This window comes from Aplidium turbinatum, chromosome 11, assembly GCF_918807975.1.
Source record: "Aplidium turbinatum chromosome 11, kaAplTurb1.1, whole genome shotgun sequence".
In the NCBI taxonomy this organism is placed as follows: Eukaryota; Metazoa; Chordata; class Ascidiacea; order Aplousobranchia; family Polyclinidae; genus Aplidium; species Aplidium turbinatum.
The window spans coordinates 2,228,546-2,242,148 of record NC_137482.1 but is presented as its reverse complement, the minus strand read 5'-3'; the positions used below and the strand labels follow the sequence as shown (position 1 = coordinate 2,242,148).

Here is a 13,603-nt window from a genome sequence, read left to right as displayed (position 1 = left end):
TATTTGCAAGGTTTGTTTTGTAATCAATTTTCTGTGTTCTTTTGACGACTGCAGAGCAGGCTACTACAAGATGTTTAAAATGATAACTAGCTTTCAACTTGAACACAATCACCAAAAGAACGCATGAATTTGGCTTATGAAACTTCTGGTGAACGTTCTTACTCTGGTTTGGAGTTTGTTTTGTCACGTGGTGACGTCATTGTTCCAGTCTAGTGATTATTACACTTCGCTGCACTCTCGTGACAACACATCTGCAATACCCGAACCTCGTGACCACGTGCCAGCGCCCAGCAGGACCAGGCCAAGTAAATTGCAGCTCAGTCAGTGATGTCAACAAGTGAGAATTTTTGTGTTCTTTTTCTATTTCTAATTTCTTTTTCTAAAGTCATTTAACATCGTTTTCTAAAAATATAACTGACTCAAGTAAAATAAAGGTGTTTGGGGGGCGTGCTAGTATAGAATCGGCCGCCTTGGTCCATGACGTCAATGGGCGTTGTAACGTCATACAAAGTTTCAAAAATCTATATCCATTCCGCTTCATCACTTATTCCGCTGTTTTTCATCCTTTTCCTTTTTCCCAAAAGTAGTTGCGCCTTTTTGTATGACGTCCATCGCTTATTGACGTCATTGACTGTTACGTATTTTGGTTTATTTGCATTGAAACGATGCACTTAGTTTTCGTTTCCCTCAGGTCTTCTCTTTTGCTTTATGTTCATCCGCATGCTTTTGTTAATTAGCTCGTCTCGTTTTGGGAAGGGAATAGGGATGCCAGGTTGGCATTTTTAATGCCAAAAGTCTGGCATTTTTTGTTGTTGTTTGGCATGAAAAAATCCTGTTTGGCATTTTTCAAAATTCTTTTTCTGAAGAATATGGTATTCTTAATTCAATTCAATTCAATTTATTTTTCTTTGTCAGAACGCAAAAAGAAATGATATTGTAAAAAAGAAATACAGTAACAAAACCAACAAAAGGAAAAGGTGGCAAAACCTTAATGGTTTAAGACGTGCATAAACAGATCTAATATTGCGGTATTTGCATCGATAAGTATAGTTAAGCACGGCCACCAAACCTGATACTGTAAAACAAGTAGCCTAGATGAATTAGTTAAGAATCAGTCGCCTCCCCGTGGCTGAAACAATTGAAGCGCCAATTCTTAAAGCAATGAGAACACGACTGAACCTAACAACATCACAAAAACAAACTAACACACACATATTGTAATTAGGTAATGGACTATCAAAACATGGATTATTTACAGATTTTATACAGAAATAAAGTGTTCGCAGCAACGATATTAAGTAGCCTATAGATTGCAGAACAAATACATAATATGGCAGCTCATTATCAAGATAAAATAGTTAAAAAAGCTTTGTTTTTTAAATTAATTTCTTGCACATGTAAAAGCATAAGAAGCATGATGGTATATATAGCAGCGTGTTTTTGGTATTGCCAATAAGAGTTGAATCATCTTTTATAGCATCAGTGAGGGATGGAGTGTTTTTGGTATCGCTAATGAGAGGTGGAGACTCTTTGGTAGTGCCGATGAAGAATGTAGTAGTGTCTGAGTTGTTTCAAGTATCTTTTCCAACCAACCTAAACAATAATCTTACAAAAAGTCAATCCATTCTCTGAACGAACATAATAGCTTATAATAATTAGGGGGTAGTTACAGTTAGATGCAAGCTTGTAGTAAATATAGTAATATTGTAGGATAAATTTACAAAAGTGGCATTTGGCAAGGCATGCTATACCAGGATTTGGTGCAACAATCAGTAACACAGTCAGAATTAAAGAGTTACAGCATAGGTTGATTTTCAGAACGCAAGTGCTTTTTCAGGTTACTGCAAAATATTGAAAAGGTTTCAGTTTCGGTGATGGTTTTCGGGAGATTGTTCCACACTTTAACTCCACTAAACTGAATGGATTGTTGAGTCAGTTTTTTGGAGAAGTAGGGGAGGAAAAAGTGATTGTTGCTTCTGGTTGATATTGAGTGCAAATTGTTATTAAGTTGAAATAGAGAATTAAAGCACTGGGGTAAGTGATTGTGTTTGAGTTTGAACATAAATTTTGCAGTTTCTATTGTGTATAGTTCGTCAATTGTGAAGAAATTATGGGATTTAGAGTGATGAAGATAGCTGGGTTGTGCAATACCCCCTTGGCAATACCAGAGAGAGAAACCTTTTATTTTGTCTGTTGCGAAAAACAGTATACGGTACAAACATAGCCTATATATATATATTCAACAACAGACAGGAAGCAGCGAAAGACTATATTAATTCTCGAGTCAGCAAGTGAAGGCTGAGCTTTGTTGCAGTTTTATCCTTTTTTTTACCAAATCCATTACTTATTCATGAACAAACCTTTGACTTTGCCTATTTGGCATTTTTTTAGGTCATTTGGCATTTTTTGATGAGTGGACCTGGCACTCGAGTAATGACTAGGGTAGTAGCGTAGCCAGGAATTTTGAAAGGGGGGGGTTTTGACCACCCAGCGGCGGGGGGTCTGGAGGCCTCCCCCAGAAAATTTTGAAAAATTACTTTGAATTTGATGCATTCTGAGAGCATTTTCAACAAAAATGTGGGTATGAATATTCCTGTAAAATGGTGCTGTCCGGTAGCATAGCAAAAGGATAAGCTCATGTTTTCTTCGGCATTTTTCGGAAATATAGCTAAGTCTCTATGTTTTCTTGTTGCTAATTCCTGGCTGAGATGTTTGAATGTTTGGTATTGGCAAAACTCGCTCTCTTAATGCAGTTTTGTGTAAAATTAGGCAATTTTTTTTTAGACTGAAAGCATCATTCTCAATATCGTGACGTCACACGCGTGCCAAAGGGGGAGGTTGTAACCCCCAAAACCCCCCCCTTGGCTACACCACTGGACTAGGGCTACCATATGTCCTCTTTTTTCCTCCGAGGACACTTAAAAATGCTCAGATGTCCTCTTTTTTGCATTGCTATCATTTTCAACAAGGTTTTATTTTCATGTGACCTTGGCGAAAGCTAAATAAGGCTAAGCAACGATACCAAAAAGGAAAAGTATGTTTTCTGTGAGCTGTGGCAGAAGTAGGCTCTCATTGTTTAAGAAAAGTGTTTGTTGACTTTGAGGTTGACAATGCATTGCTTGCTGTAGATATGGTAGATACATTTATTTCTGTGGCAAACCAAGGCAGTGTTACTCGATGACCATGTCCATATTGTTCGACTCTTCTGTTGCCTATGTGGATGAATAGACCACTAATTTCATTTTCCGAGTTCACATCCTTTGATTGGATGCTTATGCTGTCTTACACCAAAGATTAGGATAACGCTTGCAGCTTTTCAGCGGTGTGTGGAAGCCTCGGTCTGAGAAAAATGTTGGCATTGATGATGTTAAATTGTTCGATCTATAGCTATAGGGTCATTCCGTGTCAAAGCACCAAAATATCAAAAAAGTTCCCACCCGAACCTCTCAGATTTTGCTCAAACTTTATCGGAATGTTGGTAGACATAATTAAGCAACATATGTAAAATTTTAGCTCTTCATCACTTTTCGTTTAAAATTTATACCCCCCCAAACTTTTGCACCCCCGCGAATTAGTCGTTTTCATCTCCTTTTATAGCGTTTTTAAAGGATCATATCTTCAGATTGAAATGAGCTACAGTGCTGAAACTAGGAAGTTTGGTAGACATTTTCCCACTGATTTCAGACATGTATTTGATAGAAATGTAGTGTGTTGCAAATTTGAGTTACATTTCTTTGAATATAGCCCTTTCTACACATGCAAACGTATTTTTTGCAAACTTTGGAGTCCTGTATCTCCCGCAACAAGTATGACAGTGCAACAAAACTACTGTTGGTTTTCACTCATATATGTAAGATTACTCTGATAAAATTTGAGGCTTCTAACTGCAGTGACTTTGCAGTAATGAATTCAAACAAACCAGACATTTTGCAAAAATGGTAAAATTGCGCCATCTTGTGAGGACCATTTCATAATGTGGGCAACATTTCAGAAATTTGAAAATTTCACAAGAATATGTCTTTGCCCCAAGCTTCAACATATCAAACTTTCAAGAATGTGTCTCAACTATAAAGTTGTTTTTTGAGGTCATGAAACTCCATCATTTTGAAGAATTTGCTTGCAAATTTTCCCTAGCAACGACCATAGCAACGGCACTCTGCTTGCTGTAAACCCCCACTATTGTTACATGCTTGTAAGTTATATTAAAAATTTAACAACTTGCACCTGCTAATTTTCATCAAAATAAACAACATGCATGTACTGATTGTTTTCCTATACTCCAAACATAACCTGGAGGCCTGCACACTATGGTATGCGGGATCAAAACTGGCATTCCAGTTTGTGTTGTATGAGGTACAGTAATGTAAACATTAAACTCAAGCATTGCAACATCACATTAATAAAAAACAACTGTATATACATATGCAAAAAGTAATCCCTTGAATACTAGTTATGCATTAAACTCAGACCTGACTCAGACCCCTCATTATTATTGTCAGCCTAATAAAATACGGATTGGCTATTCTTACCACATTATTTTAACCTTCATGCGTCAACCCATTCTTACTCTTGCATAGTCTCTGAATTGCAGCTCAGGCAATAGCCTACAGGAAACACCACATTCCCATAGGGTCACTTAAAGTCAGTTTGTTCTGTATAACATGGAACAATAAATAAAAGTCTAGCGGTTTTTGTTTGGCATTTTGGCTCTTTTTTAAATTTCCTGATTGCCACAACCAATTTTTTTAGATTTTCTATAAAAACTGCAAGAAAAATACTCAGGCAATGAAATGGTAGGCCTGAAAGTTTCCCCTTTTCAGGCCTACCATTTGTGCATCTTGCTGAAAGCAATACTGTATTAATGTCATTGAAGAACAATATAATAAGCTAAGCATGATTAACTAGAAGAAAGAAGATGCATTTAAGGAAACCGGGTTGTCTTCAGTCTTTGAACAATTTTGGATTGGTGTGCTAGACAGCTAGAGCTTTTGCTTTGAATTGCCTAGTAGCCCCAGTCAATAATGCTGTGGTCAAGAGAATATTTTCTCTGGTTTCTAGTGTGAAAACAAAGCCAAGATGCAACTACAACTACTTGACTCGATCATTACCGTAGAACAGCGTTGCTTAACCTTTTCTAGATTCACATAAATTCGCTTCGAAGGATCTGTATGTCCTCGTTTTCCAATGCGAGAACCATATTTCGTTTCACTGCTGCAGGCACATTCTTGTCAAACAAGGCCAGTCCAATCAACTCTTGATAAATACCACAGATGGCCAACAAGCTTTACTGCTGCTGCTTTAGAAATGACTGGGTTAGTGCATTTGTACAATGTACAGTACCAGGGACTACAAGAGCAGGACGTCATAGTTGGGGGCACAGGCTGCGAGAGGAGCTGTCATCCAGGCTTTAAGATTAACCCGAATGGTAAACACAGTAATATCTCATAACCCTTTCTGTTCTTTGGTAGTGAGCTTAAACTGGCTTCTGAACAGCCTCACCTTTATGCTATAGATGACTTTCGACATCCAACTGGCATAGTGCATGGGTCCCGGGGCCATGATCTTAACTACGTTGGCAGGAACTCCACCAAGTAAGATCAGACAATTTCAACATTTCTAGGTAATCATCTTTTGGGTGGTTTTCGGCTATCTGACTCTCAATGAAACTCAGGATATCATCCTTGACGTCAGAAAGGGATTCACTGACATATTCATCCGTGGATGCATCTTCAAACTTTTCTAGATCTAGAAATTCCCAATGAGCCTGGAATCGTTTGAAAATTATGACCTCTGGTCCAGAAGAGGATCCCATGCAGGTCATGAACATTGAACACTGCAGGTGATAGTGGGCAGACATAAATTTCCGAGCAGAACACCATCTCTAGCAGACATTTGTATGATTTGAGTCGGACATGTCCGCCGGATATTTCAAGCCCTGCTTATTTTGGAAAAATACGCAAAATTTTTAAAATCACAATATTCCAAAAGTACATATTTACCATTGTTTGACTTTACCAAGTTACCATTGTTTGACTTTACCAAAAATTTTGAAAAATGAAAGCAATTATTATCAACGCACCACCGCAGAAAGTTGCTTCATCAACATCACATCCAAACATTGCAATGTACTCAACCGGAACGACGGAAACCTTTTACCAAAACCTTATAAGTATTATTATCTCAACATGCAGGTTTCAAGCCTACTTAAACACAGTTGGAAATGTTATTGCAATCTAATTTTGTCTCGAATTTCTAGTGGTCTTCAGTGCTTCAAATTTATGTTTATTGTTGGAAGTTTTTTACGTGATTTAACGTCGATAGTAACCGCACATCATTAGCCAATCTTTAAAACATTGTGTTTTATTTCTCTTGCCTTCAATCGCACTTTTTTCTGTTGGTCGTCACTGCTTCTAATTTTTATGTTTATTGTTGGAATACATAATTTAACGTGGAAAGTAACCGCTCACACATCATTGGCCAATTTTTTTAAAAATATTGCGTGTTTTATATTTTTTCTTGCCTTCAATCGCACTGCAATATATAACCTGGTGAAATTTTATTTTGTATGTTATTCGCTCTGAGGATGCGCATTGTCATGGTGCGCGAAACGTCAGTGAAGCAATAAACCATCTTGTTTGTTGTTAATTTTACTTTCAATTTCATTAGATGAACGTTGCAACTAGTGCTAGAAACGATAATTGTCCTGATGAACACCCAAACTTTTCAGTATTCAATCATTGACATGACAACTACTGATACTGGCAGAAAAACGAAAAAATGCAGAAAAAAAGTAAAATGGCATTTTTTGATATTATATTGCATGCATTTAGCACCCCCGGTTAAGAAACGCTGCCGTAGAATAAGATCTCGCCTTGTGATTTCTGGAAAATGCTGTAAAGACTTTGTTGCAGGGTTGTCGGTATTTTACCCAACCCAAAAAACCCGGGTGGGTTTTTTAAAAAAAAAACACTTAAAAAAACCCAGATTTGTCCATTTTTTATCAGAAAATTGAAAAAATGAACCAAAGTACTACAAGGTACTTAAAACAAACTTCAAATTAGGACTTAAGGATGTGATTGTGAAGGAAATTTCCAAGGATAAATTGAAAACACAGTGGATATTTCTGTACACAAAAATCAAGTAATGCCACTTTGTACTACACTAAAACTCATTTATGCAAGAAGGCCTCATAGTTAAACAGCCCTAGTGCATTATTTTATTGAGTTATGCCAGCATGTACTATGAGTGAGAGGCACTTCATTGGTAAAAAGTAGTATATATTTGAGGTGAAATAAGCATGAATCTACCTTTTTTGCATCTTTTTTAAATAAAACCCAAAAAAAACGGGTTTTTTAAAAAAGACCATGCAAGTTGGGCTTTTTTAAAAAAACCTGGGTTTTTCTCAACCCTGCTTTGTTGCTACAAGCAAAATGCTGCAACTGTTCAACTCAGATCACATGTACAATATGTCTACTGTTGACATATGCTGGCTCCACTTATGTAGACAATATTGAACTGTTTATGTTAAATAATGTATGTTTTATAATATCTGCATTTGGCTTGCGCGTGCAGTCCGTGCATTTATTTATTGTTAGTCATGGTTTCAGTGCCTGAGTGAAGCTGCTTTTTCCGGCAATGCTTTTCACACAAAATATTAAATTGAACAGAAAAATACATTGTTTTTTTAATGCGCGTGTTCGGCATTTATTTATTGTTAGTCATGGTTTCAGTGAGTGAAGCTGCTTTATGTGGCAATGCTTTTCACACAAAATATTATATTGAACAGAAAAATATGTCATGGCTTCCCTGAGTGAAGCTGCACCGGCAATGCTTTTCACACAAAATGTTATACTGAACTGAAAAATATATTGTCTTTTTAATGGGCATGTTTGGCATTTATTTGTTGTTAGTCCAGGTTTGCGTCGGCGAAAGCTTTATCAATAAATTATTCAAGTTTCCGAACATGACTGAGTTCACTTTTAGTTATAGAAGTCAAATAATAACTACACTTCTTCTTCTTCTTCTTCACGAACTACACTAAACATAACTACAATAACTCAATAACTAAATAACTTAATAACTACACTAAACATCAGTAAAAAATATACCGTAGCCCATATTCAAGCAGGTGGTAGGCTTGAGTGAAGAGTAACTTAGTTTTCAGTCAAAACCCCGACTAGGTCTTGCCAAAGCTGAGCTGATACAATCTGCAGACTACTAGGAATAACACCTAAATGACCGGGTGCTATAGTGCTCGGCACCTAAATATCCTGACGCCACAGTGTGCGCGCCTGCCTATTTTACCGGCACCTAACTGTCTGCGCCTGAAAGACGTGGACCCAGATGATGCACCCTACTGTAGGGGGTGCTAAATGCATGCAGTATAATATCAAAGAAATGCCATTTTATTTTACTGTATTTTTTCGTCTTTCTGCCAGTATCAGCAGTTGTCATATCAATAATTGCTGTTTCGAAGTAGCCTACATGGTTTGCTGTTATTGTAGTCATCTCCCAGTCAATGATCCTGAGTAGTTTGTGCGAACTTACCTGGTGGGTGCTTTGTTGTAATATTGTTGCTCACCTCTCGCTTCTAGAAACCACCGTGACAAAATACTTTCCCACGAATCACTCATATCCAGACTGGATACAGCGAGCAGCCCTTCTTGGCAGACATGAGTGATGATATTAGACTAAAGGAGGAGCTGATTGATATGCAGATGAATCAGAGTTGTCGGACAAAATTTCGTCAATTGTTGATTTCTGGTGTGATCAGTTGACAGCATATTCTGCATCGGCACAGGCAGCATTGGAACTGATCGTTCCATTTCCGACTACCTACCTGTGTGAAAAGGTGTGCTCTACCATGCTCCAAATCAAAACAATTGGCCGGAACCGCCTTCAACATGGGTTGCTCCACGATATCAGAGTGGCTTTGACCAAAACGAAGCCTCGAATTGAAAAATTGGTCACACACAAGCGACAACAGAAATCACAAATTGATATATTGTATGATTAGTTACCCAGCTAGGTATAGTTAAATTTGACCATGTTCTTTCACTATTCTTGGGATTTCCTATTTCTTTTATCACCAATGATGACCGGAATGGCCCGATTCGGTGAGTTTCCTATTCGGTGAGAGCCTTTTTCGGTGAGAGCCCTATTCGGTGAGTTTTTTTTTTAAATTATTGCGCGCCGTAGCCTAATTATCATTGCCGTTATAGGGTTAGGGGATGGGGTTTGGGGGTTTTTGGGGGGTTTGGGTTTTTGGGGGTTTTTGAGGTTTTTTTGGGAGTTTTGGGGTTAGGGGGTTTTGGGGTTAGGGGTTTTAATTAGGCTACGGTACCCAATAATTTTCAAAAAAAAATTCAAAAAAATCACCGAATAGGGCTCTCACCGAAAAAGGCTCTCACCGAATCGGACTCACCGAATAGTAGCAGACCCTCTTAAAACAAGTTCACAGTTTGTTAGGCGACAAGAAACTTCACTACAAAATATACCGCTAGCGATCAAAAAGCATGTCAAAATTTCGGCGCCTTCATTAAACTTTGGCCTGCACAATTGAAAGGAAAACGATATACAAATTGATTATTTTGTTTATTCTTCAAAACTACTGTCATCATTGGGTCTGTAGTGAAGTTTCTTGTCGCCTAACAAACTGTGAACTTGTTTTAAGAAAGTTGGTTCACTTACATATGGTTGTAATTGAATTTCTGTTGGTAAATGAAAGTCAAACACTAAATCCTGAATCAACTTCGTTAAAACAACAACACAGTTTATTAGACAACAAGAGACTTCATTCCAAAATATATAGCCAGGGATCTGAAGGCATGTCAAAATTTCGGCCTCTACTAAACTTTTGTCTAGCACTTTAGTAGTCGTATGTCAACGATAGTTAGGGGGTGCTAAACTGTTCAAGCGTGTTTACAGGGGTGCTAGAGTCAGAAAAGGTTAAGAAACGCTGGGCGAGACTAACATTTATTTTCCCCACTTTTGATCACTTCAACCAATCTTCTATTGTGCATTTATATAATTTGTTTTTGGAACAATGAAAACTATTAATACTATAAAAAGCGCTCAATGCCAAGCAAAAAGCAAAGCGAATTAAATCAAATATAGTTATTACTATCTAATTCTAACCGGCTGTCAAGGGTTTAGATAGTAATAACTATATTTGATTGAAGGTGTCTTTAAGTTTTTTGTGCATTTACATTTCTGTTTTTTTCAGGTTTTGTTGTGCTTTGTCTTCAGATTATGCGATTGCTTGAAGTTATCTTAAAACACGGTGGCAATACAAGCATTGTGTACATCACAAGACGTTGTCGTAATTCGATAATGGTTCATCGAAAAATTGTTAAAGTTGTCTTTCAAAATATGAAGCTACCAGTTTAAAAAAACGAACAAAATTTACGCAATTCTTTTGTCTTTAGTTGTTTCAAATTGATGCATGAACTTCTGTTTCAGTGTTACTGCCACGTACGCTACAGAATCACAGGCCTAGAATTTCTAGGCCTGTGGCTAGAATGCAACCAACAAACACCAAAAGACCTGAGCCTGAGTCACAAACTTCAAAACCTGTTACTTTTGAACATGCTCCTCAGTTTTCAGCTGGCTTGGCTGGCACGTCCCAATCAGATAGCACCAGTGCTCCACATAGAAGCCCATCACCTAGTGTGGTAGCCTCATTTACAGCTGGCACAGTGGAGAAAAGTAGACCAGAAAAAACGAATAGAAATCAAGATGGAAACATTCGATTACTTTTTTCCTGTTTAAAACCCATAAATCCCCTCATGAGGAACAGAGAAACTCGTCTTCAAACGTTTCTCGATCATTCAACGACTTGGCCGGCACACAGAATTGGAGCCACACCACAAGAGATAGCGGACGCTGGGATGTATTATCTTGGGGAGATGGACTGTGTAAAGTGCTGGTACTGCAATGGAGGACTCCATAACTGGGAACAAGATGACAATCCATGGGAAGAACATGTTAAATGGTTCCCGATGTGTGAGTTTGTTCACCAACAAAAAGGTTCAGATTTTGTTCATCAAATAGTTTGTAGATATCCCAATCTCAGAAGACCGATTTTGCGGAATCCTGTTTCTTTAACACAACCGGGTCAAATGGCTGGAACACCAGGCACAAGGTATACATTGTGATGTGTTTGTAATTATAGCTTTGTAGTTTAACGAGGTGGGTTTAGAAAAACTTTTTGTCAAAAAAGCATCTTTAAGTTAGTTTATTAAACTTTTCTACATACTTCTGAAAACTTTTCAATAAAAAAAATTGCTGACTTTTTGTTTCCTTTGATTTCATATGTTGAACTTTTACGGTCGAAACTTTTTAATTAGTCCCTGACTTTTTTTTCAGATCTTCTGCTCCGTCTTCTGCTACAACTCGACGAGGAGGTGACAACCCGCAAATTATTGACGCAAGGAAGGAAATGAAAAACATGGAAAAAATTGTTGAAATAGAAATGTTGACGTCAGAATTAGTTTTATTAGCAAGACAAATGGGATTTGAAGATAAAGAAATTAAAGAAGCACTAAAGAGGTTTGCATTATTTTTATCACAGTTCTTTTTATCAATCAAAGTCAGAAGTTGATATCTATTCCAACTAACAATTTATAACTTGGTCTAACTCTAAGACAAAGTGTTAGGTCAGAAATTTTTATGTGCTTCACTTTGAAATTTGTTCACAAAAACTTAAATCACCTTAGGTTTGTAAAATCACAATTTGCATTATGTCGTAATTGTTCATCTTTATTCAGAAACTACGAATCAAATAATGACAACTTTTCCAACTTGGACAGTCTATTGGAAGCAATCATGTCTATAACGTGTGAAGATTACTCCGATACTGATGAGAGTCCAACATTTGAAACTGAAGATCCGTCTTCTTCAGAAAATCATCACTCTCCTCTGCAAGAGTTGAAGCGTTTGGAAGAATCTAGATTGTGTAGAGTATGTCGCAAAGAATTGTACTCCATTGTGTTTATTCCTTGTGGACACCTGGTCTGTTGCACCCAGTGCGGGCAAAGTGCAAGAAGATGTCCTGCTTGTAAACATTCGATTAGCAACACAATCCAAGCTCGTTTTTTCTAACTTCTCCAATGTGTTGAATAGAGTGTCCCATGTTTGGTGGGCTTTTGAGGAAATATAAGCTTAGGTCATATTCTAGAATGGAATTTCAACGCCGAATTCAAAAATGATGTTATTTTTACTGTGACGTCACCTTGAGGTACCACCTAGCGAATTTTTGCAATTTCGGCCGTATCTAAAGAATGGTAACAGATAGAGAGCTGAATTTTATTCTAAACTGACCGGAAGGGCCGGTTTCCTTTCTGCTTTCAATACATTGTTAAAGCGGTAACTACAACAGAAAACGAGTTATTTAGAAAAAAACATGCCTTTTGTTTATTTCCGTCTAATAACTAGTATTAAACCGAAACGTAATTCTGTCTAGTCTGGTCTACGAACATAGACGGCCCAAACACCAATCTATGGCCCAAACACCAATCTTTGGCCCATACACCAATCTATGAGCTAGACACAAATCTATGGCCCAGACACCAACCTATGGCCCAGTCACCAATCTATGGCCCAGACACCAATCTATGAGCTAGACACAAATCTACGGCCCAGACACCAATTTATGGCCCAGTCACCAATCTATGGCCCAGACACCAATCTATGAGCTAGACACAAATCTACGGCCCAGACACCAATCTATGGCCCATACACCAATCTATGGCCCAGACGCTAATCTACGGCCCAGACGCCAACCTATGGCCTAGACACCAATCTATGGCCTAGACACCAGTCTATGGCCCAGGCACCAAACGCAAGCCATCAGAACAGAAGGTTGGGTCCTATATTTGCCTAAAATGTTTTTTTCACATGTTTTTATTCAATTGTTTCAGTGTTCAAGTAATTTTTATCATGAAAAGCTTTGATATGAGAAAAAAAATTAGCATTTATCAAGCAAATGTGCAAACACAATTCATTGTCTCACATTGAATAGAATCCTGTTACCTCCTGTATATTATGTAGATTGTAGATTCAATAGTTTTTCATTGGCGGGTATTTACTATTACTTCATCAACCATCAATATGCTACTGTAAGATGATAAAAAAGCACTGAAACACTGGAAGAAACGTTTTAGGCAAAATAATATAGAACCCAACTTTGTAAACAATTGATCTCAGCCTTCAGTTCTGAAGGACGAAAATGGACAAAGATATATTTTTCCTCTCTCTCAGACTCTCTGTAGGTATCATGGCTGATACAGCCCTCGATGTACAATGATGTTCCAGTTTGATCAATCTCGTGCGTCTTGCCAAATTTTAGTAGGGTTTTTGATATGTGGTTGAAAATTGTGCAAAAATGTAAATCTTTGAGCTCCTCTTGACCGTTTTCCTAGTAGAACTTCAGCTGCGGCATTTCTAAAGATCTCATTATCTGCTGCTTCCGGTCCATCTGTTGGAGAACTGCTCTGTTGGTTCGAAAAGCTGTTGGTCACAGCGGTAAACCATAATCTCTTCGTGGGAAAATTGTAACATAAAGTTCCCGGATCCGTTTGTCTGCATGTAGTGACCGAAAATG

General features: G+C 37.7%; 1 protein-coding gene across 1 annotated transcript; it reads left to right on the top strand.

The window, feature by feature from the left end:
• Positions 1-9,421: 9,421 nt before the first annotated feature.
• Positions 9,422-12,497, top strand: LOC145779288 (baculoviral IAP repeat-containing protein 8-like). The gene is made up of 3 exons (XM_082590831.1): positions 9,422-11,143; positions 11,368-11,550; positions 11,769-12,497. Exons 1-3 carry the CDS (start codon positions 10,521-10,523, stop codon positions 12,100-12,102), a joined length of 1,140 nt encoding a protein of 379 aa, XP_082446957.1. The 5' UTR covers positions 9,422-10,520; the 3' UTR covers positions 12,103-12,497.
• The last annotated feature ends 1,106 nt before the right edge of the window (positions 12,498-13,603 follow it).

Excerpts from the sequence above, each read along its gene's own strand:
- LOC145779288 (XM_082590831.1), top strand. The coding sequence starts at position 10,521 with ATGCAACCAACAAACACCAAAAGACCTGAGCCTGAGTCACAAACTTCA. Across the intron at positions 11,144-11,367 it reads GCTGGAACACCAGGCACAAG|ATCTTCTGCTCCGTCTTCTG; the intron begins GTATACATTGTG and ends CTTTTTTTTCAG. Across the intron at positions 11,551-11,768 it reads ATTAAAGAAGCACTAAAGAG|AAACTACGAATCAAATAATG; the intron begins GTTTGCATTATT and ends ATCTTTATTCAG.